Below are 26,214 nucleotides of genomic sequence, written 5' to 3' on the forward strand. Positions count from 1 at the left end.
AGGCCATGGGCAATCCCCACAGTCAGGATCTGGCAAAAGTGGAAGATGGGAATCTAGTCATACACAATCACATTTTCCATCTAGGGAGTCAAGGGACAGCACAAGGAAACAGTCAAGTAGCCACTATGACCAATCTGGAAGTAGTCATTCTCATTCAGAAATTAGTGGAAGACAACATCATGGATCAAGTCAAAGATGGAAGCATGGTAGCTATGGAAGGGCAGAATATGACTATGGGCAGTTTGGGTATGGACCTTCTGGGGGCAGCAGATCAAGCAGTCGCCAATCTAGCCCTGTTAGGTCAACAGGAACTGGAAACAATCAACTGTCAGCTCACAGTCATTCAGAATCTAGTTCAACTAGTTGGCAGGGATCCCATAACAATAGTAAAGAACATTCAGAAAATTGGGGGAAACAGATTCATGAACAATTAGGATTTAGGCATGGACAGTCCGAGTTCAATAGAATGGGATCAAGTCATGGACAATCAGGAGATGCCCAGGATCAATCTGGATTCAACACCAGTGAAAGGCAAGTATATAGCCATGGTCATTCAAGTGACAGCTATGGGCAGGAAACTGACATAAGTAAAAGATCCATTTCCAGTCACCCTCTTCATAGCCAAGATCATACAGGAGCTGAGGAGTATATATATAGGTCTTCATCAAGCAGTACGACTGCATGGAGCAGGGGAAGGCAAAAGCAAGAGCCAGGATCAAGTATGACAGGGAGCATCAGCAGAAACAATCAGCATATGGATGACATGCAGGCAAGAGACTCTGAGGCCAGTGGTTACCCGGGAAGGGAGAGAACAGATTCAGGTTCCTATTACTTAGATATCAACACCCCACTCTATCAATATATCCAAGAACAAAAATACTATTACTTTGAATAATAATTTGAAGACAATAGAAAACTAACCTAAGAACTAACTCAAAGAAGAAATGAGACACATGCATGGAATTAAGATATTTAACATGATCCCTTCTTTTGGTAGTCAGGGAATAAGTATTTTAACTGTGGTACTCTTTTGTTTGGTGCAAGGTGTTTGGGTTTTTTTTTGTAAGGCTCCTTAACCATTAAGCTCTTTGGCTGAAAAACAGTGAATGGAAGAAATAAATGGCATTTGGGGCTATATTTACTATTATATGACAAAAGTGATTTGGGTACTTTGGGATAAAATGGGCATTTTTTTAAAAATTTTCTGAAATTCAAATTTTAGATTTTCCAGTTTTGTTTTAATTACTTATTGACAAACTTATCCAGGGAGCTAAGAGACATGGTTCAGGAGCCAAAATTTCTCTAATAACATTGTAACACATTCCATGTCCTGAGCAAAGAATGTCATGGTACGGAAGATTCAGAAGAATCACTTCTTTTGTGCCACCACTGAAGCTCTGTACTACTACTTTTGAATTTATTGTCATGACGTCCTGGATATAGGATCCAGAAAACTGTATTGCATAAAAATTAACAATAAACTTTTCATCAAAGTATAGTTTCACTTCTCTTTCATCCTCACAAACACAAACAAAGCTCCCTGTCATGAAGTCAGATGTACATTTCTTTCTACCCCTGAACACCTAGATGGGAGTGAAGCATCAGCTACCAATAATAGGAAATCCAAAGAAGGCAAAACTCAATAAACTCAATCACATCCCATCTTTTCCTCAATGTAATTACTGTCCAAAGCATTTACAGAAAGAAATGCTTTATACTGATGGGCTTACTTCAGATGTTTGGTTTATAGTGATCGTCACAGCAATCATCAAACACAATCCCAAGCACTATACCCTAAAACAACCCAAGCTCTGGAAATGAGTCATGCACCACAAACTCTCTCCGTCAAAGATATTAATTAAAATACCCCTGACAATGGAGGCTAATGGCAGTGGAGGCTAATGGGGTTCTGAATTTTCTAGTCAAAAAAAAAATGATTAAAAGTATAGTCCTTGCCCTGGCTGGTGTGGCTCAGTTGGTTAGGCATCGTCCTGTGCTCCCAAAAGTTGTAGGTTTGACTCTTGATTGGGGCACATGCCTAGATTGTGGTCTCAGTTCCTGGTAGGGGGCATGTGGGAGGTAGCCAATCGATGTTCTGCTCTCACATGGATGTTTCTCTCTCTCTCTCACTCTCCCTTCCTCTCTGTAAAAATCAATTAAAAAAAAATTTTTTTTCCTTCCTGTCTAGGAGGAAAAAAGACATTAATTTATTATGAAGAGCAAGAGAAGCAACAAAAAGTAGAAAAAAATGTATAAAAGATACTAACTTCAGTAGAAAATTTACTGCTATAAAATCCACAGAAAATGTCCAGAATATAAGAGCTAGTAAGTACTTTAGAGATCATCCCCTCAAAGCACATTTAATCTAATCAAAAGAGTGATAATTCCCTAATGGAGGAGGGTGGGTGGGTGGAGGGGGAGAGAGTAACCAAAGAATTTATATGCGTACATGCACAACCCAAGGACACAATGGTGGGGAAAGGGACTGGGGAGGGGGATGGGACAGGGTGGACCGGGTCATTGGGGAGAAAAAGGGACATCTGTAATATTTTAAACAAAAATAAAATTTAAAAATATTTTTTAAAATAGTGATAATTCCCTATATCAGAATTTGGTGCTCCACCATCCTCACCTCCCCAAACACTCAAGCTATTTTCCTTTCACTGTAATTTTTGGAATTCAAACTAAAGTGAAATTCATCAATGGGTATTCAAGATCACATGCCCCTATTGAGGGAAGAAGTTACATGAAAAAAACAAAAAATAGCCTCATTCTTCTGATTAGACTCAGAACATATTCTATATCTAGTTTTTAATATTTTATTTTAAGGACAATATGAACTTTAGATCATGTTATATGATCAATAGAACACTAGTCATGTTAGTTTATTAGTAAAAGGAAATAAAGTTATTATACTATTAATGATAAACATTAAAAAATAACTAAGTATATGATAGTTAACCCTAAATATAACCAATTCATACAAATCTATCACCATTCATTAACTGAATAAAATTATCAAATAATCATTAGAAATTTAGATATTGTATTTAATCTCATCCAAACAATTTCTATTGTACGTAAAGTAAGTGAGATCCAAAGAGATCAACTTGCCCAAATCATGTAGTCTATTAGAAGGGCTGCTATGACCCAGGGTATAGATTTCTTGATTCGCAAACCCTGCCAATAGGTCTACGCTCATTCTATACATCTATAATTCCACATTCTTTAATCCTTAAATTTAAATTTAGGAATGTCTAAAATTTTACCACTCCCCTGAATCAATGTTAAGTTGCCTTTACTGTATGTATGTGTGCTTGTGTGTATGCGTAAATATAATATGGGGTGGGGCAAAAGTAGGTTTACAGTTGTAAGTACATGAAACACAGTTTATTCTTGTATTATTATTTATTAATTATTATATTATTTCTTATTTGTCTTATTATTGTTATTATTTTGTATCCTTACCTATGATTTATCTTTTAGGTAATGATGACTGGTAATTTAACCTACTTTTGCCCACCCCTGAATATAGGTCAAATATTTATGAGTGATTCCCATAATCCCTTGACCACACTCGTTTGAAGTTTAAATACAATGGAAAAATTATATATTTCAGACTGCTAAGAACCTCGATAATTTGTTTTAATCAAATTGAAGACAGTTGTTCCTTATAAATTACACCAAGAGTATTCTAAAATAATTCAAAGAGAGTTACACATTCCCTTTCTAAGATAAAAGGAGAGATAAAAGTGGGAGAGCAGGTGTGATCTACAACAGAAAAGTTGAGCAACTGGGGCGCCCTCATGTGGAACCTCTGTGAAGAGTTGAATTTCTTAGATGCTACTCCACTGGGAAGAGAGAGTCATAGAGTATGTACAGTTAAAGATTTGCCCTCTATCACCACCGACTGCCAGCATCCTATAGATAAAGCATCCCTGTGCCAAAGAATACCAAGCGATAGCAAAGCACCCTTCATAGCACAGTTGTACTGTCAGGGAGGAACTGGGAGAAACAAAGATAAAATTCTTCTTTCTCCAAACATCCTAGATAAAAATGACCTTTCAGTGTGGGAAGGTCAGTGTGTACTAGACACCTGGCATGCGTCGGTTGCTTTGTTGGCGTGTAAGTGTTCCAAGAGTTTTTGATAACCAGAAAGGACCTTCTAACATAATACTGCATGCTGAGTGAAACCTGTGTTGAGCAATCTAATGCAACCAAAGTGAGAGCACGTATAAGCTACAGGGGCAACGAGCAAGAGAAAATGAAAAAACAGAAAAGGAAGAAGATTCAGGCAACATTGGATTTGATTGGAAATGAACCAAACCAGCAGAGGGCGCTTCCTCTCTAATAATAAACTTGGGCACTACTGAAGGGCCATTCACACAGACTCTGAAGCCTTTTTTTATTATTAAATTTATTGGGGTGACATTGGTTAATAGAATTATATAGGTTTCAGGTGTGGACTTCTATGTCACAAGATCTGTATATTGCACTATATGCCCACCACCCAAAGCCAAATCATCTTCTGTCACCAAATATGAGGCCCCCTTCACCCCCTATCCCTCCACCCCCTTCCCTTGGTGTTAGAGAGGTTGTGGAGAAAAGGCAACCCTCATTCACTGCTGGTGGGAATGTAGACTGGTACAGCCACTATGGAAAACAGCTTGGCAATTCCTCAAAAATTTCAGAACATAACTACCATAAGACCCAGCAATCCCTCTCCTGGGTATATACCCCAAAAACTTAAAAACATGTACTGGCAAAGATATATGCACCCCTATGCTCACTGCAGCATTATTCGTGGTGGCCAACACATGGAGACAACCACGGTGTCTTTCAACAGAGGACTGGATAAAGATGTGGAACATGTACACAATGGAATGCCACTCAGCCATAAGAAAAGACTGCCATTTGCGACAACATGGATGGAACTTGAGAATATTATGCTCAAATAAGTCAGGGGGGAAAGCTAAGAACCATAATATTTTACTCATATGTGGTATATAAAACTGAAACTCACCCTAGCTGGTTTGGGTCAGTGGTTAGGGCATCAGCCCACAGACTGAAGGGTCCCAGGTCTAGGGCTGGGAATCAAAGAACAGTTGTAGTCTGCTTCTATTACTTAATACAAAATAGTAAATATTTGTGTTATTTATTCCACTATGGATTAAAGCAAGAAAACTAAAATGTATTGAATGCCTACTTACTATGCTTCACTTTCCCTACAACAAACTTGCAAAATTGAGGGTGAGAGAAGCTTTTAAAACACATAGTTGGTAACCTGCAAAGTGGCAAATTCAAGTCAGACCCAGCTAACTCAAAGCCCAGGTGTCTTCTCCACCAGGCCACCCAGCACAGAACTCCAACAAGAGCCCATACAGCAAGCGCTGGTTTCCCTTATTTTCTTTCCTCTAAAAATCTGTTCATGTCTCTTCTTTTAGGTAGGTAGGTAGATAGATAAATTTTTTTAATTTTTTAAATGTTAAAAACTTAAAAAATTTTAATGTTAAAAAATTCTCCATACATCACTCAGCAGTATCTCCCTTTCCCTTTTGACAAGAGGACTTTTAAAAGACAGTAATTTGATCATTCTTCTTCCTCAAATTCTCAAGGTGAAATTTGTCAGCTCTGATGTTATTGAATTGCTCAGCTGGCTGGGTGTCTTTAAAACCAACCAACCAATAACAAACAAAATAACATCTCACTCAAACTAATGTATTCCAAGCAGCATTTAAAAAAAAAAAAATGCATTAGAGTCTGCAATTGTTTTCAATTGGTGCAATTTCAGGGGCTGGACAAGGTTTATGTTGCCTCCCAATGCACACCACTTAAGCTTTAGGTTTAAATATTTGGGGGAGTAGGGGAGTACCCGATAGCCTTTATTTTCCAGGAACATTACTATCTAGTTCCCATTGCTCTTCTTCCAAATCTGTGCTTCACTCTTCCTAATGCCTTTCCTGGCACATCTTGTGAGGCTCAGCTAGCCAAGCCTGTAAGAATAAGTGGTTGAGCTCCACCTATGTGTGACAAAACACTCACATTTCTATAGCTCTCCTTCATCAAGCAATCTGAGAATGTGGGCTAGGCTGATCAATCCCTCTCTTATTAGTTTGATGACAGAATCCAGATGATCAGATAATGAGGGTGTTGTCAATGGAGCATCCAGGATCACTCATTCACTCATTTATTCATTGGAGAGAAGTTTTAATAACTACTTAATTAAAAGACACTGTACTTGGTACTGAAGTTACAAATATGTGAGACACTGCCCCTGTCTTTTAGTAGTTTACATGTTCATCAGGGAAATCAACATGTGAGAAAGCAACACACATAAACACTCTGGCAAGTGCTATAATAGATACGATCAAGGATCTGTGTTTGCAGCAAAGTGATCAACTAACTGACTAAAAATAAAGAAACAAGATTCAAAAATGTCTTTAGAAAAGAAGAGAATTTTGTAGTAGGTCTTCAGAAATGACTAGGAGTTATCCAGGTTTACTTGGGCGACTACTCCAGGCTTACTTATTTTTAAAGTATGTGTAAAGTGTTAAAGTAAGAAAGGCCATGATGAGTTCAGGGAACGTGAGATAATTCAGCATGGCTAAGACAGCATCTATGTGGCAACACAGCAAGAAATGATGGTATCAGAACAACAGGCAGAGGATGAGTCACAGTGAACTTTATAAACCTTGCTAAGAACTTTAGTCTTTATCTGTAAGCAATTAAGAATCAACAAAGGGTTCTTTAAGTCACATAATAACATATTCACTAGGGAAGATTCGTGTGTGTGTGTGTGTGCGCGCGCACGCATGCGTATATGTGTGTGTAAGAGGGGAAATACTAGAGGTCTGGAGACTAATTTGGAGGTTACTACAATAATCTAGGTAAAAGATGACAGAGGTTACATAGAGTACAGAAGAAGGGCTAGATACAAAACATATTTCTGAAAAGATCTGTGGTTACATGGTATACAGTGCGTGAGTGAGATGAAGGTGTCTAAGATGACCTGCTAGATTTGTGGCTTGAGTCATCAAGCAGACAGAGCAAGTCTATAGAAAGGAAAAAACAAAAACAAAAAAGAGAGAGACTTTGAGGAAAGAGTGAACTTTGTTGGTACTTTCTTTATATGGTATAAAATTTGGGTGAGGCCATTGGTCACATACAGAAACCTAAAAGTTCAAAAGTGACTATGAAGGCATAGCTAGTCTACCAATGTGTTTCATTTGGCCAGCATACTACTGGTTCGCATTTTTAAAATACAAATTAGATAAAATGTTTAGAAATTAGCATATCACACCAAGAAGAAAAAGTCCCTGGATTTCCATTTTCTCTTAAGCCAAATATCCAGCAACCCTGGGCCAACATTCCTTCTGAACAACCAGCCAGATCTGAGAAGTTATAATCTCACTTTGGACTGGACATGTGTGAGTCAGCTCATCAGAGTTTCCATCATTTTTGAATGCCTCCCCCACACTGAAGCTGGCTTCACTCACTTAGGTCTGTGGACAGACATGGATAGTCTTAACAAAATCACTTCCCCAAATCCTCAACTTCTATATGCATTCCTTCCTAAAATTTTTCTAAGAACATGTGCTTACAGTAAGCCCTTCTTTCACTTAAACAGAAGAAAAGCATACCAATTACCCATCCCAAATGGGCTCATTGTATGTTGCCTGCGGCCATAAAATCCTCTCCAATACCAAAGGAGTCACTTAAATATTAGTTTTACAGATGCCTCCTTTAATGATTGATTAAGGTATTTCCCTGTTTTGTACCCATTTCTGTTAAGGATAAAGTATGACATTAAAATGGGGTATTTAGGCCTCTTACTGAGTGACTGAATTTTTTTAGCATAGAATATAAAATAAACATTTTTATTTAATTTCCTCACAATGACCCAGAGGAAAAGCCCCCAGAGGACAAAGCAAAATGATATTCTGAATGCTAAAAACGTCTTTTTCCAAGTATTTCAATGTAAGCAATTCTCGCTAATGATTCTCACTACTCATTCACAGGGTGTGTCATTTGCTAAAAAGAAAAGCACCTTTGAACAGCCAAAGCAGTAAAAGTCACTGATGATGAAGCTTTTATATTTAACCAGAATGTATTTGACTATGAGCTTTCAGAGAATAAAGGAAAGAAAGTTCTCTGGTGAGCTTGAGGATTGGGAATCAAGAACCATGGGACAAACTATATTAAGTCAGGGTAATTCTGAGGACAAAGGTTGAGTATAATACCTATAGGTGAAAAGGGCAATGCTCTAGCCCTACACAATCAGGGCATATAGGAAAAGATGTAACTTGGGAGGAGATCCAAGCATTTATGAAGGACCCTCAAATGGACCTATTTTGTATGGCAGGTCTCCAAGCTTTAGTCAAAATTTCTTGTTTGTAGGGTCACTTCTCTAGTATGGATTTGGCTCTTGTCAGCATTCTATTTAGAGAATATAATTGCAAGGAAATCGACTTCACTTATTGAATAGGAAAAAATTTCAGTTCTTTACTTAGAGCCTAGCCATTGAGCACAAAGATCATGTTCAGGATGAAGGTAAACCATAGCTTTCTTATTATCTACTTTAGAAATAATTTTTTTTATCCATTTAATGAACAATTATTTCCATAAAGAAGTGATTCTCAGGTTTTTCTGTCTCAGGTCCTCTGTTTGCTCTTAAAAATTACTGAGGACCCCCAAGAGCTTTTGTTTCTATGGATTATATCTATCACTATTTTCCATAGAAGAAATTAAAACAGAGAAGTTAAATAATATTTATTTAATAATAATAAATCCAATACATGTTAACATATTTTTTTAAAAATAACTCTCTGCCCTGGCTGGGTAGTTCAGTTGGTGGGAGTGTTGCCCAAACACCAAAAGGTTGCAGTTCAATTACCAGCCCGGGCACATAGCTACGATGCAGGTTCCATCTCCGGTAGGGGCATGTATGGGGGGCAACCAATTGATGTTTCTCTCTCTCCCTTCTTCTCTCTAAGCATGTCTTCTGGTAAAGATGAAAAAGAAATAAAATAGTCAAACTTACAGAAGCAGAGACCAGAATCACAGTTTCCAGGGGCAGGGGAAGCAGGAAAGGGGGAGTTGCTCAGTAGATTATATAAAGTTTGTTATGCTAGATGCTTCAGTTCTAGAGATCTGCTGTACAGCATAGCACCTATAGTTAACACAACGGTATTGGGCACGTCAATATTTGTTAAGAGGGTAGATGTCATAACACACACACATACACACACACACACCCCAAAGGGACAAAGGAAACTCTGGGAGATTTTGGGTATGTCTATTATTTTGATTGTGGTGATGGTATTACAGGTGTTTGCACATGTCCAAATTCACCAAATTACAGAATATACATTAAATATGCACCATCTTAGTTATCAATTATACGTCAATAAAGCTGTTTTAAAAAACTACATGACAGATTATCCAGCTCGAGCTATTACAAACATATAGAACTCTTTATCCACTAAACTGAGAATGTGCATACTTCTAGGATACATTCTGCAGCCAGAAAAATAGACCATTCAGGCTATAAAGGAATAAATTCTGGAGGATCAACATCATATAGCCTATTATCTCTGACCATAATATAGTAAATAATTAACAGCAAATAAAGAGCTAAAAATAACTTCATATCTTTGGAAACCAAATATTCTTTGGGTTAAAAAGAAATAATGAGGAGAATTGAGAAATACGTAGAACTAAATTATGATCAAAATACTGCATGTCAAAATTTGTGGGACAGAAATCAAACAATTCTCGGAGGGAAATGGATGGTATTAAGTACATTTATCAGGAAACAAAAAGAGTAAGCAGAGGCGTGCTAAACATTCAAATGAAGGCATGGGAAAAGAGGAGGAAGCAGCAAAAGAGTAAATAAATATAAAGTCAGAAATCAATGAAATAAGGAACAAAAATAATGATCATTAACATAAACAAAAGCTATTTCTTTGAAATGATTAATAAGATGGACTTCTGCCAAGATTAATCCAAGAATAAAAATTATATATATAATAAAATACATAACAAGAAAGGAGATGTGATCACTGAACATAAGCTAACACATTTAAAAACTTAGATTAAAAGGAGATATATATAAAAATTATATATATACATATTTTATATATAAATATTTAAGATATTTATAAATATATAAATATTATATATATTTCACATATATATATATACATATATATATATATATATGTATATATATATATATATATGAAAAAATATAAATTGCCAAAACTGATGCAAGGGAAAAAAAATAGATAAATCTATTAGGCCAATAAGTATTGAAAATTTTAAGTAATAATAAAAGGTTTTCTCACCTTGGAAAAAAGGATACCTACATCATTAGCAAGTTCTATTAGACATTCAAGAAACAGTTAGTTCTTATTTTATACAAATTCTTCCAGAAAAGAGAAAAAATGATAGCTTCCCAGCTAATTTTATCAAATGCTGTCATCTTAATTCTATAACTAGATGTGAACAATACAGCAAAAGAAAATTAGTCACATTTAATTTATGAACGTATACTTAAAAATACTAAATAAAATATTGCCTAACTATATTCAACAGTGGCTTTAAAAATAATAATATATACCATGATCAGCCCGGCCGGGCGTGGCTCAGCGGTTGAGCGTCGACCTGGGATCCAGGCGATCGGGGTCCGATTCCCGGTCAGGACACACACCCAAGTTGCAGGTTGAACCCCCGTTGGAGCTCGTATTGGAGGCAACCAATTCATGTTTCTCACTCTCTGGTGTTATTTCAGTTCAACTTTGTCATATACCTCATCTAATAAGTTCATATAATAATAAAGTTCATGGGAAAAATAAAAAGATTAGTTGAGGATTACTAAATTCATTTTGTAAAAAGAACTGCAAATAATTTTCTATGACTTCCTTTAGGCATAAATATATATAAAATACTGCCAGAGTACACTTTGCAAGAGTAACTGATGGCCTGATTAGAAAAATGATAAACAAATCAAGGAGGTAGAATCAGGGAAATACAAATCAAAATGATTAAACAACTACCTCAGTTCCTCAAGCACTGCCACAGAAGGGCAGAGAAGTCATCCTGAAAAAGCCGAAGACAAAAGATGTGGGCTCCAGACTAACACGCTGGCTTAAAAGTCAACACTATGGGATGCCACAAAACGTTGTCCTATCCAGCCCTGGGGGACTTTGCCCCAACTTGCCTGGATATCCTAAAATAAGTTAAATCCTCAGAAATAAATGCTCTAAGAAACAAAGAAAATCAGGCCATACTTTAGGAGATGCTGATAAAACAAGCAGGAATGTCGGTGGGGCAAGAGTGCAGGTCCCACTCAACAGGACCACAACTTCAAGGTGGACAAAAACAGCATCATTAGACTCGTGAAGTCACACTTGTTTTATAAGAGTGTTGAAAGTGAACATCCCTGTCTTGTTCCTGTTTTTAAGGGAAATGGTTTTAGTTTTTGACCAGTGATTCTTTTGGACCTATGGTACTTTAGAGTCCTGAATGACTGTTTCTAAATTTTTCTCTAAATAGAAATTGTCAGGAATACGCTGCTGTAACTCCAGAGTGGCCCTGATGTTCACCTTATGAACCCGGCAGTTCCCAGGCTATTAGACTATGCAACCCTTCCGGCCACACAGCTATGCCATGTGCGCTACTTTGGGCCCTTCCCCAATTATACTGGGGTGGCAGGGGTGTGGCATATTTAGAGTCTGAAGCCAGGCTACACCGATGATCATGAGGATTATCAATCCAACGCCTGCCTAATGTACAGGGTGTAGGTGGTGAGATCAGATGAATGCTAAGTAGCCAGGAGGCCTCCAGAAGGAGACTAAAGTCAAAGTTGATAAAAAGTGGGTGCAGAACAGATGGAGGGGTCCTCGGGTGCTGGAAGTTTAGTGAAATTTCCATCAGGCGGAACAAGTACTGACCTTCAGCAGGAGGGATGTAAGGACAGACGTTCCCCAAAGCTCAGGAGTCAGGATCAGGTCACCTGCGCCACTAATCTAACTTTGATCCCTCTCAGCTGGGGTAGCAAGGTGTCTGCCTGGTTCCTCGTGCCTCAGTGTCTCATGTTAGGAATTATTCTTGATTTTTCAGCTTTTCTTACTGCCCAAGATAAAATTCTGGCCTGAGAGATGACCCTAGGGTACTGATCCCCATTAACTGATATTGTTACCGACTGCCCATCGCCTGCCCATCTAAACTCCTTTCCTGGCTCCTCCATCGTTTTCTTCTATCCACCTGTCACAGCCTACTTCATGGAGCTTGCCCCTCTCAAAGCTGCCCGTCAAGACTCTAAACTATTGCCTCCGGCTCTTTGCCCTCCCTCAGCTCCCCCATCCGCTGTACCTGCAAGCTCTGCTTTTGAAACGTCTGCTCCCTCCTCCCCCTGCAACGCTTTTGTTTGAAATCTCACTATCTCTCCTTTTTTCAAACTGCCTGCAACCTGGCCTGTATCAAAACTCAATTCACCATCTATATTCTTAGTAGAGTTCTTTTAACTAAAAATATCAGATCCTGCCACTTTTATACTTAAAAACTCTTTAGCTACTAACCAATGTAAATAAGATGGTATCCAATTCACTTACGTGGCTTTCAAGCCCTTTCCAAAAGACCTTTCAAGTCCATCCCCTCCTCTTCTTGCCCACACAACCCAGTAAGTGCATTCTTCAGACCTCAGCTCAAATACCACCTCCTCACAATCTGTCTAAAAGAGGAGAAGTCAAAATAAAGGAGTGGAGCTACATCAAACTAAATAGCTTCTGCACAGCAAAGGAGACAATCAATAAATTGAACTTATACATAAAGAACTTATACAAGTCAATAACAAAGCAGCAAATAATCCAATTAAAAATAGGCAAAGGATCTAAATAGACATTTTTGGAAAACAGTTTGAAGTTTCCTCAAATAATTGAAAACTGAACAGCCATACAACCCAGCAATCCCACTCCTGGAAAATGAAATCAATTATCTCAAAGAGTCATCTGCATTCCTGTGTTCACTGAAGCATTATTCATGATAGACAAGATATAGAACAACCAAAATGCCCTTCAATGGATGAGTGGATATAGATATTATAGGATATATGTGTTAAGTGGGATGTTATTCAGCTATAAAAAAAAATTAAATAAATACAATCCTGCCTTTTGTGACAACATGGATGAGCCTGGGGAGCATTATTGCAAATGAATTAAGTCAGACAGAAAAAGACAAATTCTTTTAGTATACAGAAAAATTCTGTATGGTATCACTTATATGTGGGATCCAAAAAAAAGCCAATTTCATAGAAACAAAGAATAGATACGTGGCTTCCAGGAACTGGGGAGTAGGGGAAGAGGAAAATGTAGGTCAAGAGTCCAAGTTTTCAGTTATAAGCAAAATAAGTTCTGAGGACTTAATGTTAAGCATGGTGACTATAGTCAACAATATGATACTGTATACTTAAAAGTTGCTGGCAGTATATTTTAAGAGCTCTTGCCTGGCTGGGCGTGGCTCAGAGGTTGAGCATCAATCTAGGATCCAGGTGATCGGGGTCCAATTCCCAGGCAGGGCACATGCCCGGGTTGTGGGCTTGATCCCTGGTTGGGGGCCTGCAGGAGGTAGCCGATCAATGACTCTCTCATCATTGATGTTTCTCTCTCTCTCTCTCTCTCTCTCCCCCCCCTCCCTTCCTCTCTCTGAAATCAATATTTTTTTTTAAAAAAAAAGAGAGAGTTCCCACCACTCACACACAAAACGTTAACTATATGAGGTGTTTAATTATCTTAATGTTGGTAATCATTCCACAACGTGTATCAGATCATCACATTGTATACTTTAAACATATATAGTTGTATTTGTCAGTTATTCTTCAGTAAAGCTGGGGGAAGATGTTTAAAATAGAAGCGAATGAGTTGCTCAGTCATCTGTCCTTGCACAATAATTCATAAATGCCTCTATTATTACACACACATCACATTGTTTACATGTCTGCTTTCTTCATTAGACTGTGAACTCTCTGAGGACAGGGAGCATGTCTTCTCCATTGATAGCCCTCTGACCAGCTCAGTGACTGGTGAGAAGCCAGCTGAACACAAATGTTTGGTGAATGAATAAATGATCCATTCATCTCTTAATACCCTCACCCATCTCTTAACTGGACTTCCCTAACATACCTGCAGAAAATGTCCCTCCAGAATACATTCTCAACTATGTGTCTATTATGTCCCCAAACATAAGGAAACAGGTAAGAAAGAAGAGTAAGGGCGTCTTCCAAGTTCCAAACCCTCCAATCTTCCACATTCTCCTATAGTTACTGGCCTATCTTAGCCCCTGTGTGAATGGTGACATTGGTAAAATCTGGTCAGAATGACCATAATGTCCCTGCCCTGGCTTGTTCTTGGATTCTTTTTTTTTTTGCAGTTTCCTAATGCTGCACCACTGTCACCAAAACTCACTGTTCCCATGGGACACAAAGTGGTAACTGGTCCATCTTTTACTACTGATACCAGTCATTGCTGATATGGCCACTCTAAAAATCTCACAATCTCTCTGTTCATAACCATTCAAAAGTAAGTCATGAATGGTTTTTTCCTAACTACATGGGGTGATCTGTTGCTTTTCTATTATTCCACCTATGATTTTTTCTGTTATTGCTTTTGTTCTTAATTATTAGAAAAAAACTTTCCTATAACACACTTACTGCATAGATGTAACTCCCTTCACACCCTACAATGCTTCTGGCCATCTCTGCAATTGTACCTGAGCAATTCAACAAACCACCATAATTTTTAGGGGAAAAATTATAGTTTATTGATACAAGTACTTCCTTGAGAATGTCTTCACTATTAAAAAGATTTATCTTTCATTGTAATTCTCTCTGTTCTGTCTGTCTCACACAAATCTCATTGGGTGTATGCTAGTCTATGTGTATCCACTCACTTCTGCATGTGTGTGTGTGTATGTGTGTGTGTGAGGTGGGGAAGAGACTGAAGAAGGCAGAATCTGGGGTCACTATATGCAACTTGAAAAATTTTATTGGGATCAACATTACTTTCCTTCCCTACTGTTCGGTCAAATACATGCTCCCAATAAACGTGTCCTTGCCAGGTACTGCTCCACCACTGTATGACTAAGCAGGAATATCAGCTACAACTATGCCAAGGAATCCACAAGAATATTCAACATGGAAAAATGTCAACCCCAAAACAGCACCTCCCAGATGACAACAACTCCTTTAGGAAATCATTTAACCACAAAGTCCAACTCCCCTTCACTCCTACCGCCTCAGTCACACATCTCAAAGGGCTGTTCCCTTAAACTAGGACAACGTGACCCACATCAGCAGCCCAGAGGCACTATGGCAACATAATGCCTTTTCAACAATTGGAAGGAAAAAAGAGAGACAAACAATTGAATGATGGTAACTGAAATCCTATAATTGGTGATTTGTCCATAACTACTGACTTAGTGGAGTTTTCTTCACTCCTTGACTGATCCCGGCAGCCACGATATGTAAGTGTAAAGGCCAAAACACATCTGAAGGCATTTCATTGTCTCATAGCAATGAAACAAAGGATAGATCCTCTCTGAGGATAGAGAAGATGCATCTCCAAGTTCACTATTCAATGAACACTAATTTTAAAGGCTTTAAGAAAAAAATCCTTTAGGATGCTGAACATAAAAAGCTAATATGCCAGGGGGATCAGCTCTGTTTGGCAGGAAGTAGTGCAATGAAACCCAAAGTGTCCTGTTCACACTATGGAGTAGAACTGATAGTCCTGTTACCCCAACAGTTACTAACCTGCACTGATCAAAGAGCCATGTGAGCTGAGCTGAATCAAGTCAGGCAAGAAATTTACTTGAATCATAGAACCACAGCTCTCAGGTTGAAACAGGGATTTATCAGACATCCACCCAATAGTCCTCTACTTGACTCCCCTCCAAAATATCCCCCTCTCATCTCCTAATAACTGATGTAACCTGGTGCGATACAAAGAGGATTTGGAATGAAAAGTCCTGGGTTGGAGGCCTGGGACCCAACTCTGATTTATCAATCACGCAACTAGACCTATTCGTCTTAAATTACAATACGAGGAGACTAGACTAGCTGATGGCCAGCATCTCATCCAGTTCAAGATTCTCTAGGCAATGACAGAGAACACACTAGCTCCAAAGATAATGATTTTCATGCTTGGACAATTCTGATATTAAAAAGCTCTTCCTTGTACAAAGCCAAAATGTGCTTACAACAAGTTTTAGCCATTTATCTGAGATTTTTTTTTTAATTTATATATTTTTTATTGTTGACAGTATTACAGATGTCCCCCATTTCTCCCCTCCCCTTTGCCCCCCTCTGCCCAGCCCCTACCCCACCCCAGGCCTTTACCACTCTATTATCTGTGTCCATGGGCTATGTATATAAATATATAAGTTCTTTGGTTTATCTCTTCTCAATCCCCACCCCAAGATATGTCAGTCTACTCCATGCCTCCATGCCTCGGGACTTATTTTATCGCTCAATTTATTTTGTTCATTAGATTCCACAAATAAGTGAGATAGATCATATGGTATTTGTCTTTCTCTGACTGGTTTATTCCACTTAGCATAATAATCTCCAGGTCCATCCATGCTGTCTGAAAGGGTACAAGATCCTTCTTCTTTACAGCTGCACAGTATCCCATGGTGTGAATGTCCCATAGCTTTTGTATCCACTCACCTACTGATGGGGACCTGGGCTGTTTCCAGATCTTAGCTATTGTAAATAATGCTGCTATGAACATAGGGGTGCATATATTCTTCCTGATTGGTGTTTCAGGGGTTTTAAGATATGTTCCCAGAAGTGGGATTGCTGGATCAAATGGCAGTTCCATTTTTAATTTTTTGAGGAAACTCAATACTGATTTCCCAAGTATAATCCCTCCTCTGTATAACAGCCACTCGCATCATTGAAGACAGATCTTCATCTCCTATCCACCTGCTTCTCACTCGGTTTCCTTCATCTGCCTAATCATCCTACTTGCTTTACTCAGAACACAAAACAACTGTCCACATCCCTATTGACAAGTGGTATCAGGACTGAGCAAACAGTCATGGAAACAATCTGACAAATGTCAAGAGAAGGACACCACCACTCATTTTATTCTAGCGAATGCACTTCTTTTAATGCAGCCCTACCTTTGCAGCTACTACATCACACTGTCACTGTCACAATACTCTTCTTTTACTAATGAGTGCATTCAGTTTTTATGAAGTTTAATTGGCAAAGTCAGAATTCTACTTTTATTTCTGTAATATTCCTTTTACTAGATTTGAGCTATTTGGTAAGATGAGCTGAAATCTTCTCAAATCCTCAGCCTCTCCTAAGAAATGTTGCCATCTGCTGACATTTTCATCCAAGTTATGTATAAAATATAATGATCATACCATGGTCAAGAAAACAGTCCTGGAGCAGACTATTAGAGGCTGACCTCCATAATGACATAAATCTGCAAGATCTGGGTCTTCAGTTCAGCAAAAGGTCAGATCCCAGATTACTCCATCCTTGCCACTCTCTGGACTCCACCTTTCTCAGCTCGCTCACACCATGGTCTTTTCTTTCTGGTGCCCTTGCAATAATACCCACAGATAAGAATGCCCAAGTCTTGGGGCACTTTGAGAGAACAACTGTTTTAAACAGTACAAATATAAAGAAAGTGAATAAAACAGTAGAAATTTCACACCCAGTGTGGCGTGGTGTGGTGGAAATAATTTGCAAGTTGGAATCAGAAGACCTGGAATTGATCCTAGTTTTGTAACTTACTTGCTGGGTGACCTGGGGCACGGTATCCCTCTGTTTCCTAATCTCAAAATTAGGGGAGATGATGACCTCATGGCATTGTTTTGAACGTTAGAAGCAATATATGCAAAATCTTAGTCCATTATTGACACATAATGGACATGCAACATAGTACTATCATCATTATTACAGCATGGTGAGAGACAGACAAAAACACAACAGCTACATGCACACGAAGACAATGAAACCCACGAGAAGGAGAAAATGAAGACCTGTGTTCTGTGAATGTTAATTAACGACCCACAAAAGACACAAGCCATGGTCTACTAAGGTCACAAATGAGAACATTAAATGAAGTTTTTAAAACCCCAAGCATTTTCTCCCTGATTGGCCCTAAATAAGATAGGCTACACCCTTGCATTTCCTACGTGATCATGTCCCAAGAACTGTTATACGGCCCAACACACTAGAGATGATTGCGACCCAGGCAACACAGAGTAAGAAGAAACACAATTTGGGAAGTGGGGTGCAGACACAAAAGCAAATAACTAAAATAAAACATCACCAGTGCTACAAGAGAGAGAAATACAGAGTACTGTATATGAGGGGATAGCGATCTACCTGTAGATGTCAGCTAAGGCTTTACAAAGGCGATCGTAATTATCAAGGGTCTTCAAAGATGAAGAGAAGGTAAGGTTGAGGGACTGCCCAGGTAGTAAGGACAGTGTGTAGAGATTTTCAACAGTGGTGGACCACAGAAGGTTCACCCAAAGAATTTTAATCAGTCTAGAGTGACTTTCACATAAACTAGAGGTGATAAGAGCAGCAGCTAGAAAGATACAGATTCATACCTATTGAGAAGGGGCTTGTGTGTCAATAAAGGAGTTTGGAATTCTATAGGCAAAGAGAAGCCAGTGGGGGAAACGACAGGATAATATCAGAAGATGATTCAGGCAGCCTACTAGTAGAGGGGCTAGTTATGACGCTGTTTACAAATACTCTCTTGAAAGACGGTGAGGTCCAGAACTAAAATTGCAGCACTGGAGATAGAGAATAGGCCCGCATACAAAGAATATAAGGCTAGTTTACATGATGTGGCATGACTGCGGAGACAAAGAGTGGGGAGAAGTGAAAAATTACTCTGTGTAGCTTGAGCGAGTCAGTGCATGGGGATGCAACTAACCACCATGTGGACATCTGTGAGACAGTACATTTCCTTACAGGGCATGACAGTGGGTTCAGATTTGAACAGTACGGACAGAGGTAACTAAGGCACATTCAAACAGAGATGTAGGGTTCGACATAGTCTGAAAACCAAGAGAGAGGTCAAAAATAGGAGTCTCCTGCATGAGACTAAGTGAAAAAAACCCGTGCTTTAACCCACAGGAAGAGTACATGGAACATGTCTCTGATACACCAACGTAATAACCTTGAAAACAATGTAAAAATAGACTAATAAACTCATGCTAGCTCCTAGTGATTACTGCTTATAACCCAAGAGCTCATTTTCTTGATCTCTTTTGAAAAGGAAAAATTAAATTTGCCTGTTTTCTCTCCATTCATTATAATTTCTAGATGAACATTCATCCCATGGCAAGTTCTCCCAGTGTCCAGCAATAGGATTCATTGATTTAAAAAAGGGACCTTCAGCCCGACCAGAGTGACTCAGTTGGTTCAGTGTGGTCCTGTGCACCAAAAGGTTGCTGGTTCAGTTCCCAGTCAGGGCACATACCTGGGCTGTAGGTTCAATCCCTGGTCAGGTCATGTGTAGAAGGCAACCAATGGATGTTTCTCTCTTGCATCTCCATCTCCCCCTCCTCCCCTTCTCTCTCTTCCTCTCTCTAAGAGGGTCCTTGGTGAGGGTTAAAACAAAAAAAGACCATAAAAAAGGGGACACGCAGGTAGATGCTTGTGAAGTCTTCCTGCATAAATTAAAGTTGACCATAAATGTGTAAATTAAAGTTGTCCATAAATGCATATTCTACCCCTTTAGAGACAAAAATAAGACACTGCATTTATCAATAGATATTTATCAAGCACCTATCAAGTCAAACTGGGTGTTAATTTAAAAAAAAAAAGTAGAAGGTGTGAACCCTTCACACAAAGAACCTTTGATAGCCAAATGAAACCTTCCATAAAATCTCCAATATATGGGGTTCATATAATTTTGGAACTTAAGCAAGTACAGGTGAGTACGTGAGGAAGTTAAGAAGTAAACACATGCCACTAGAGAAACAGAGGTGGAGATATGGGTGGATCTGGGTTTGGTTAGAAATGAATCAGAACAGCCTACAGAGGATGGCTCCTCCTTGGCAGGCCTGCTATAAAAAGGTCATTACCGCAGACCTCAGCACCCAGCAGCTCCTTCAGGCTACGTTCTACCCGCTCTTCTGGTGAAGTAAGTAAGAGGAAATATATCTGACTTTGCCTGCTCAGTGTTAAGCAGAGTGGAAATCTGGATGTGTGTATACTCTAAGGCAAAAAGTTCTGGATGTGTGGGGTTCTTATTTTTGGTGGAACTGTTCCTAAAAGATTATTTCAATACAGAAGGGAAATGAGGGCGTACATTTTTTCTATGAGGCTACCCAGTACTCTCTTTATATTGCTGTCTTTTCCGTTCATTCATTCATTCAACAAATATATATACTAACTACCTTATATTTGACAAGTGCAGGTCTTGGCTGGTTATGCATCAATGAACAAGAAAAACTCCCTACTCTTAGGAACTTACATTTTAGTGGGGAAGACTTTCGGTAAATGATGAATGAACAAAATTTCACACAGTAATAAGAACAATGAGTGATGTGTAAAGTAATAGGAGGAGAGAACTTCAGATGCAGAAAAACAATGACGGGGAAAGGCTTCTCTGAGGAATTATCTTTTGAGCTGAGGTCTTAATGACAAAAGGAACCAGTCAAGGCAAAGGGCAAGATTCTAAACCAGAAGTAAACTTTTTCGAAGAACAAAAAGAAGCTAGTGCGCCCAGAGCATGTTTAACAAGAGGAACAGGGGTCCGTGAGAAGTCCCTGGCTGGGGCAGTAACACAACTGAATGTATGTTTTAAAAACATCATTCTGGGCTGCTAAGTGGGAAACAGGATAAGATCACAAGAGTCGGAGCAGAGCGATGGATGGGTTGCAGTTTTAGGTAAGAGAAGATGGGAATAACAGAAATGGCAAGAAATAACTCTGCTGGAGCCAAAATCTAGATGTTATCCATGATTCCTGTCTTTTTCCCCATCAGTGCACCTCCCTCCCCTCTGACAGCTGTCAGCTTGTTCTCTGTATCTATAGATCTGTTTCTGTTTGGTTTGGTTCATTTGTTATGTTTTTTTAGATTCCATGAAAAAGTGAAATCATATGGTATTTGTCTTTCTCTGTCTGACATATATCACTTGGCATAATACCCTCTAGAGTCATTCCTATTATTGCAAATGGCCCGATTTCATTCCTCTTTATTGCTGGGTAATATTTCATTTTCTATATATGAACCACATCTTCTTTATCCATTCATCCATCAATGGACACCTTCGTTGCTTCCATATCTTCCTGGCTGTTGTAAATAATGCTGCAGTGGACAGAAGGGTGCATATATCTTTTAGAATTAGTGTTCTTGTTTTCTTCAGAGAAATACCCAACAGTGGTATTGCTGTGTCATATGGGAACGCTATTTTTTATTTTTTGAGTAGGCTCCATACTGTTTTCCACAGTGAATGCATTAACTTACAATCCCACCCACAGTGCATGAGGCTTCTCTTTCCTCCACATTCTTGCCAACACTTGTTTGTTGATTTTTTGATGATAGCCATTCTGAAAAGAGTTGGGTGGTATCTTATTGTGGTTTTGATTTGCATTTCCCTGATGATAAGTGATGCTGAGCATCTTTTCACATGTCTGTTGGCTGTCTGTACATGCTCTTTGGAGAAATGTCTATTCACATCATCTGCTCATTTTTTAAACTGTATTGCTTGTTAAGTTGTATGAGTTCCTTATATATTTTGGATATTAACCCCTTATCATTTGTGAATATCTTCTCCCATTCAGCAAGTTATCAGTGTTCCTTCACTGTACCAAAACTTTTTAGTTTTTATGTAGTCCAATTTGCTTGTTTTTGCTTCTGTTTCCCTTACCCAAGGAGACAGATCCAAGAAAATATTACTAAGATTGATGTCAAAGAGCTCTTTATTGGTTAAATGTCTTGCATGTATTCTCCCACTCTGTGCATTTATCTTCCCTGCTTTAATAAGGTCCTTAAATGAACAGGCATTCCTACTTTTAATGCAGTCCAATTTTTCTCTTTATGACTAATACTTTTTGAGTTTTATTTAAGAAGTATTTCTCTACCCAAGGTCTTAAAGATTCCTCCTATGTTATCTTCTTTTACTTTTACATGTAAAATCCACCTGAGAACTAATTTGTTTTTCCTTATAAAAATCCAATTAACCCAGCACCATATTTCAAAATATATATATCTTTTCCTTACTGAATTGCACCACCACCTTTCTCATGAATCAAATTGTCCATGGTAATATTTGTTGATTTTGGACTATATTACCTTTCATTAATCCATTTGTTCAACTTTGCACTGATGCCATGCTGTGTTCCTTATAATATTGTTTGACATCTAATATGTCCACAAAGTCTGTCTTCATCCAGGTTGTCTTGGTTAATCTTAGCCCTCCATATTTTCATATAAATTTTAGAAATTACTTCCTCAATATTTACTTTTAAAACTTCAGAGATTCTGAATGGGATTTTATTACATCTATAAATGAATTTGCAGAGATCTGACATCTTAACAATACTAAGACTTTCAACTGATGAACAAAGCATAATCTTCCATTTATTTAAATCTTCTTTAATTAATCTCAATAACATTTATAATATTCTGAGTACAGACCTTTAATGTCTTTCATTAGATTTATTCCTAGGTAATTCCTGATTTTTATGTTTATTTTATTTTCTAGTTGTTTATTGCTTTTGTACAGAAATACAATTGATTTTTATGTCTATCTTATATGCAGAAAGGTTGTTAATTTTATTTTAGTTTACTGGTACTTTTATTTTCCACATACAAAAATCATATCATTCTGGGAGTAATGACAGTTTTGTTACTGCCTTCCCAATTTTTTTGTTTTAAATTCTTTTTCTTAACTTGTTGCTCTGGCCAGGACCTTCAGTACATGTTGAACAGGATGAGAGCAGGTGTACCAGTCTCATTCCCAAACTCAGGGATGAAAGCTTTCAACATTTCTCTCTTGCATTGAGGGGAGGGGAAGGGAAGAGGGTGAGGAGGGTGAGTTATGTCTGGTTTTATAATTCCTAAAGTAGTCTTTATAATGTTTTTATACAACAAATGTTTGTTCAGATTTAACATGCTTACTAATTTTTGGTTAGCAATGAGATATATTAAACATTCCTTACATGTTATGCTATTCCTTAAGTGGCAAAATAAAAGCCAGTCAACAAAAAAAATGTTTACAGTATGGAAACGCCATTAAAGTCATCCTATCTAATTAAAAATACTGCAACCATCATGAATTGTTGGGGGAAAGAAAAAAAATGTTCGTTCAGAGTCTCAGTAACTTGGCTTTCAGAAAATTACCTCTCAACAAACTGATCACTTAGCAAATTTGCTTTTAGAGAATTGACTTTCAGCTAATTGGTATGAGGAAATTTTCCTGCTTTGGGTCAGTGGGCCTTTCTACTATCCTGCTGTGGGCAATAGCCAAGTCAGCAAGAAGGATGGTCTTATCTAGAGCACACTGAGGTCTATAAGACTATCTAAATCCTGCTATGAATGGGCTCATGACCAAAAAACTGGCAGTTTTCATAATTCAGTCAAACTCTGTGTTGATATTCACTATGTACATGATAAAGAGAGGTTTTCATGGCCAACTTCCATTTTAAAAGATGAATTACTTAGGAAAAGATGTATATTTAAAATGTGAAAATTCACAATAATAATTGATGTGACCTAGAAAAACAATACAAGAAAAGTACATTTTTATTTCTTCTTTCTAGCTTCACCTATATTTCCAAAGGATGTCTACTCTTCTGGAAAACATCACTGCCATCATCAAAATATTCCAACAGTATTCCAAAACGGACAAAGAAACTGACACACTGAGCAAAGAAGAGCTGAAGGAACTTCTGGAAATGGAGTTTCGCCCAGTTCTGAAGGTAAAGATATTTGCCAGGATTAAAGAGTATAGCACCTCAGGATGCATTAATAATCTCACAAAGGATTATTCTGAATTTTTGTGAACTCTAACTTTAGGAATAAAAATTGATTTAATCTTATTTAAAAACAAATTTCAAAAATTTGATTTCCCTCCTTTATACCTTTATATCCACTATACACACACACATGGGGTGTGCATGCACACACACCCTCTATGGATAAGAATATGAATATTTAATGACAAAGAAATGAATACCAATTAGTTAAACCTTCATAATATTCTTCCTACATCATGAATATTGAGACAGTATGTTAAAAAGATAGTTCAATTATGGGCTTTCTAATATATTGATATTTGAAGTAGTAAAAAGAGGAACTTTGTCATCAGATCTTTTCATGTCACCACATGTGTTTAAGATTTCTTTCTTTTACTCTATTACCTCTAGTTTTCTGCAAGACACAATAAGCTAAACTATATAAAAGAAAAAACACCAGTTTGGTTTTCAATTTAAGTAGCAAAAATTCACATTCCCTAAATTGACTAGGAATTAAATTGATCATGGGAGTCTGCCTAATGGACCCTCCCTTTCTGTATGTCTTCTGTACAGAATCCAGATGACCCAGACACTGCTGATCTCTTCATGGATATCCTTGACATAGACCACAACCAGAAATTAGACTTCGAGGAATTTTTTCTGATGGTATTCAAGTTGGCCAAAGTGTACTATGAGTCTAAAATGAGACAGAATTTCCAAGCCACAGGACAGAAGCAGAAAAAGAAGGGGTATGAAAAGAAACATGTAGAACATGACAGAAAAGGAAACGATGAGAAAGAAAAAGGGGAAGAGGGTAGAAAAAGAAAATCTAGCCATTCAAAGAGTGGTGAAGAGGAAAAAAAGGAAAGATCCAAGAGCCCAAGAGGAAGAGGGAAAAAGAGACATGGGTCTAGCTCTGAAAGAAAGAGTGCGAAAGGTGATACATCTACTCATAGACATAGAGATACACATGGGGAGAAAAATCACGAAAAAAGGGGAAAAGAGAAAAGTAGCTTAACTTCTACTGAAAAACACGGGAGAAGAGAACTTTCAAGCGTTAGCCCAATCAGAGGAAATAACGGCAAAGATGATGAAATGGATTACGGAAACACAGGACTGCTGTGTGCTAAATTGAAAAGAACAAGATATAGTGACTCATATGCATATGAAGAAAATACATATGGGAAAAAGGACAATCAACTGGAAAAAAACAAAAATAATGAAAAGGTAGAGTTAAAATCAACAGAGGAAAATGTAACAACAAAGAGATATACAGATCAGAAAAACAAAACATCAAAAAATAAATATGAACATTACTCCTCTAATGACAACAGAGCTACAAACCAAGGGTCCAGCACTAACCAGAGCAGTGAGAGCGAAGGACACGCAGAAGATTCACAAACACAGTCGCGTTCTGCTTCAGGAAACCACCATGTAAATGTCCATGGCCAGTCAGGAGATAGCTCTGGACATTCTAGGTCTCAACGAGGGCAAAGAGCCAACCATGGGCGATCTGACTCTGTCCATGGACAGTCAGACAAAAGTGCCAATAGAAGACAAGGGTCTAGTCATGGACAGTCTGCAGGCAGCTCTAGACATTCAGGGTCTCAACAAGTAGAGACATCCTCTGGAGGACACAATGTCTCATCCCATGGGCAATCAGGATCAGGCTCAAGAGGACGACAAGAATCCAAGCATGTGCTGTCACCAGACAGCTCTAGACACTCAGGCACTGGACATGGACAATCTTCTTCAGGGTCCAGAACAACCAGACATCGGGGACCCAGTAGTAGTCAGGCAAGCGACAGTGAAGGACACTCTGAAGACTCAGGTAGACATTCTCCCTCAACCCATGACAGGACTGGGTCCAGTTCAAGGCACCACCATGGATCTACCCATGGCCAGTCAGGAGATAGCTCTGGACATTCTGGGTCCCATCAAAAGCAGAAAGCCAATCATGGGCGATCTGAGTCTGTCCATGGACAGTCAGACTCAAGTGCCAACAGGAGACAAGGGTCTAGTCATGGACAGTCTGCAGGCAGCTCTAGACACTCAGGGTCTCATCAAGCACAGACATCCTCTGGAGGACACAATGTCTCATCCCATGGGCAGTCCGGATCAGGCTCAAGAGGAAGACAAGGATCCAATCATGTGCTGTCACCAGACAGCTCCAGACATTCAGGTACTGGGCACAGACCCTCCCCTTCAGGATCT

General features: G+C 38.4%; 2 protein-coding genes across 2 annotated transcripts in view; one reads left to right on the top strand and one right to left on the bottom strand.

The window, feature by feature from the left end:
* Nucleotides 1-25,618, top strand: part of LOC308549339 (uncharacterized protein) — a gene marked incomplete at both ends in the record, with an annotated part of 30,980 nt that extends 5,362 nt beyond the window's left edge. Inside the window, 3 exons of the mRNA XM_081121881.1 lie at nt 23,826-23,964; nt 24,574-24,749; nt 25,453-25,618. Of these exons, the coding sequence (XP_080978007.1) occupies nt 23,826-23,964; nt 24,574-24,749; nt 25,453-25,618 (481 nt within the window). The remainder of the gene's footprint in view (nt 1-23,825; nt 23,965-24,573; nt 24,750-25,452) is intronic.
* CRCT1 (cysteine rich C-terminal 1) overlaps nt 1-26,214 on the bottom strand; it is a 148,336-nt gene that overhangs the window by 84,413 nt on the left and 37,709 nt on the right. The gene's annotated exons all lie outside the window — the stretch shown is intronic.

The sequence above is a fragment of the Miniopterus schreibersii genome, assembly GCF_964146895.1.
Source record: "Miniopterus schreibersii genome assembly, chromosome: 19".
NCBI classification, from domain to species: domain Eukaryota; kingdom Metazoa; phylum Chordata; class Mammalia; order Chiroptera; family Miniopteridae; genus Miniopterus; species Miniopterus schreibersii.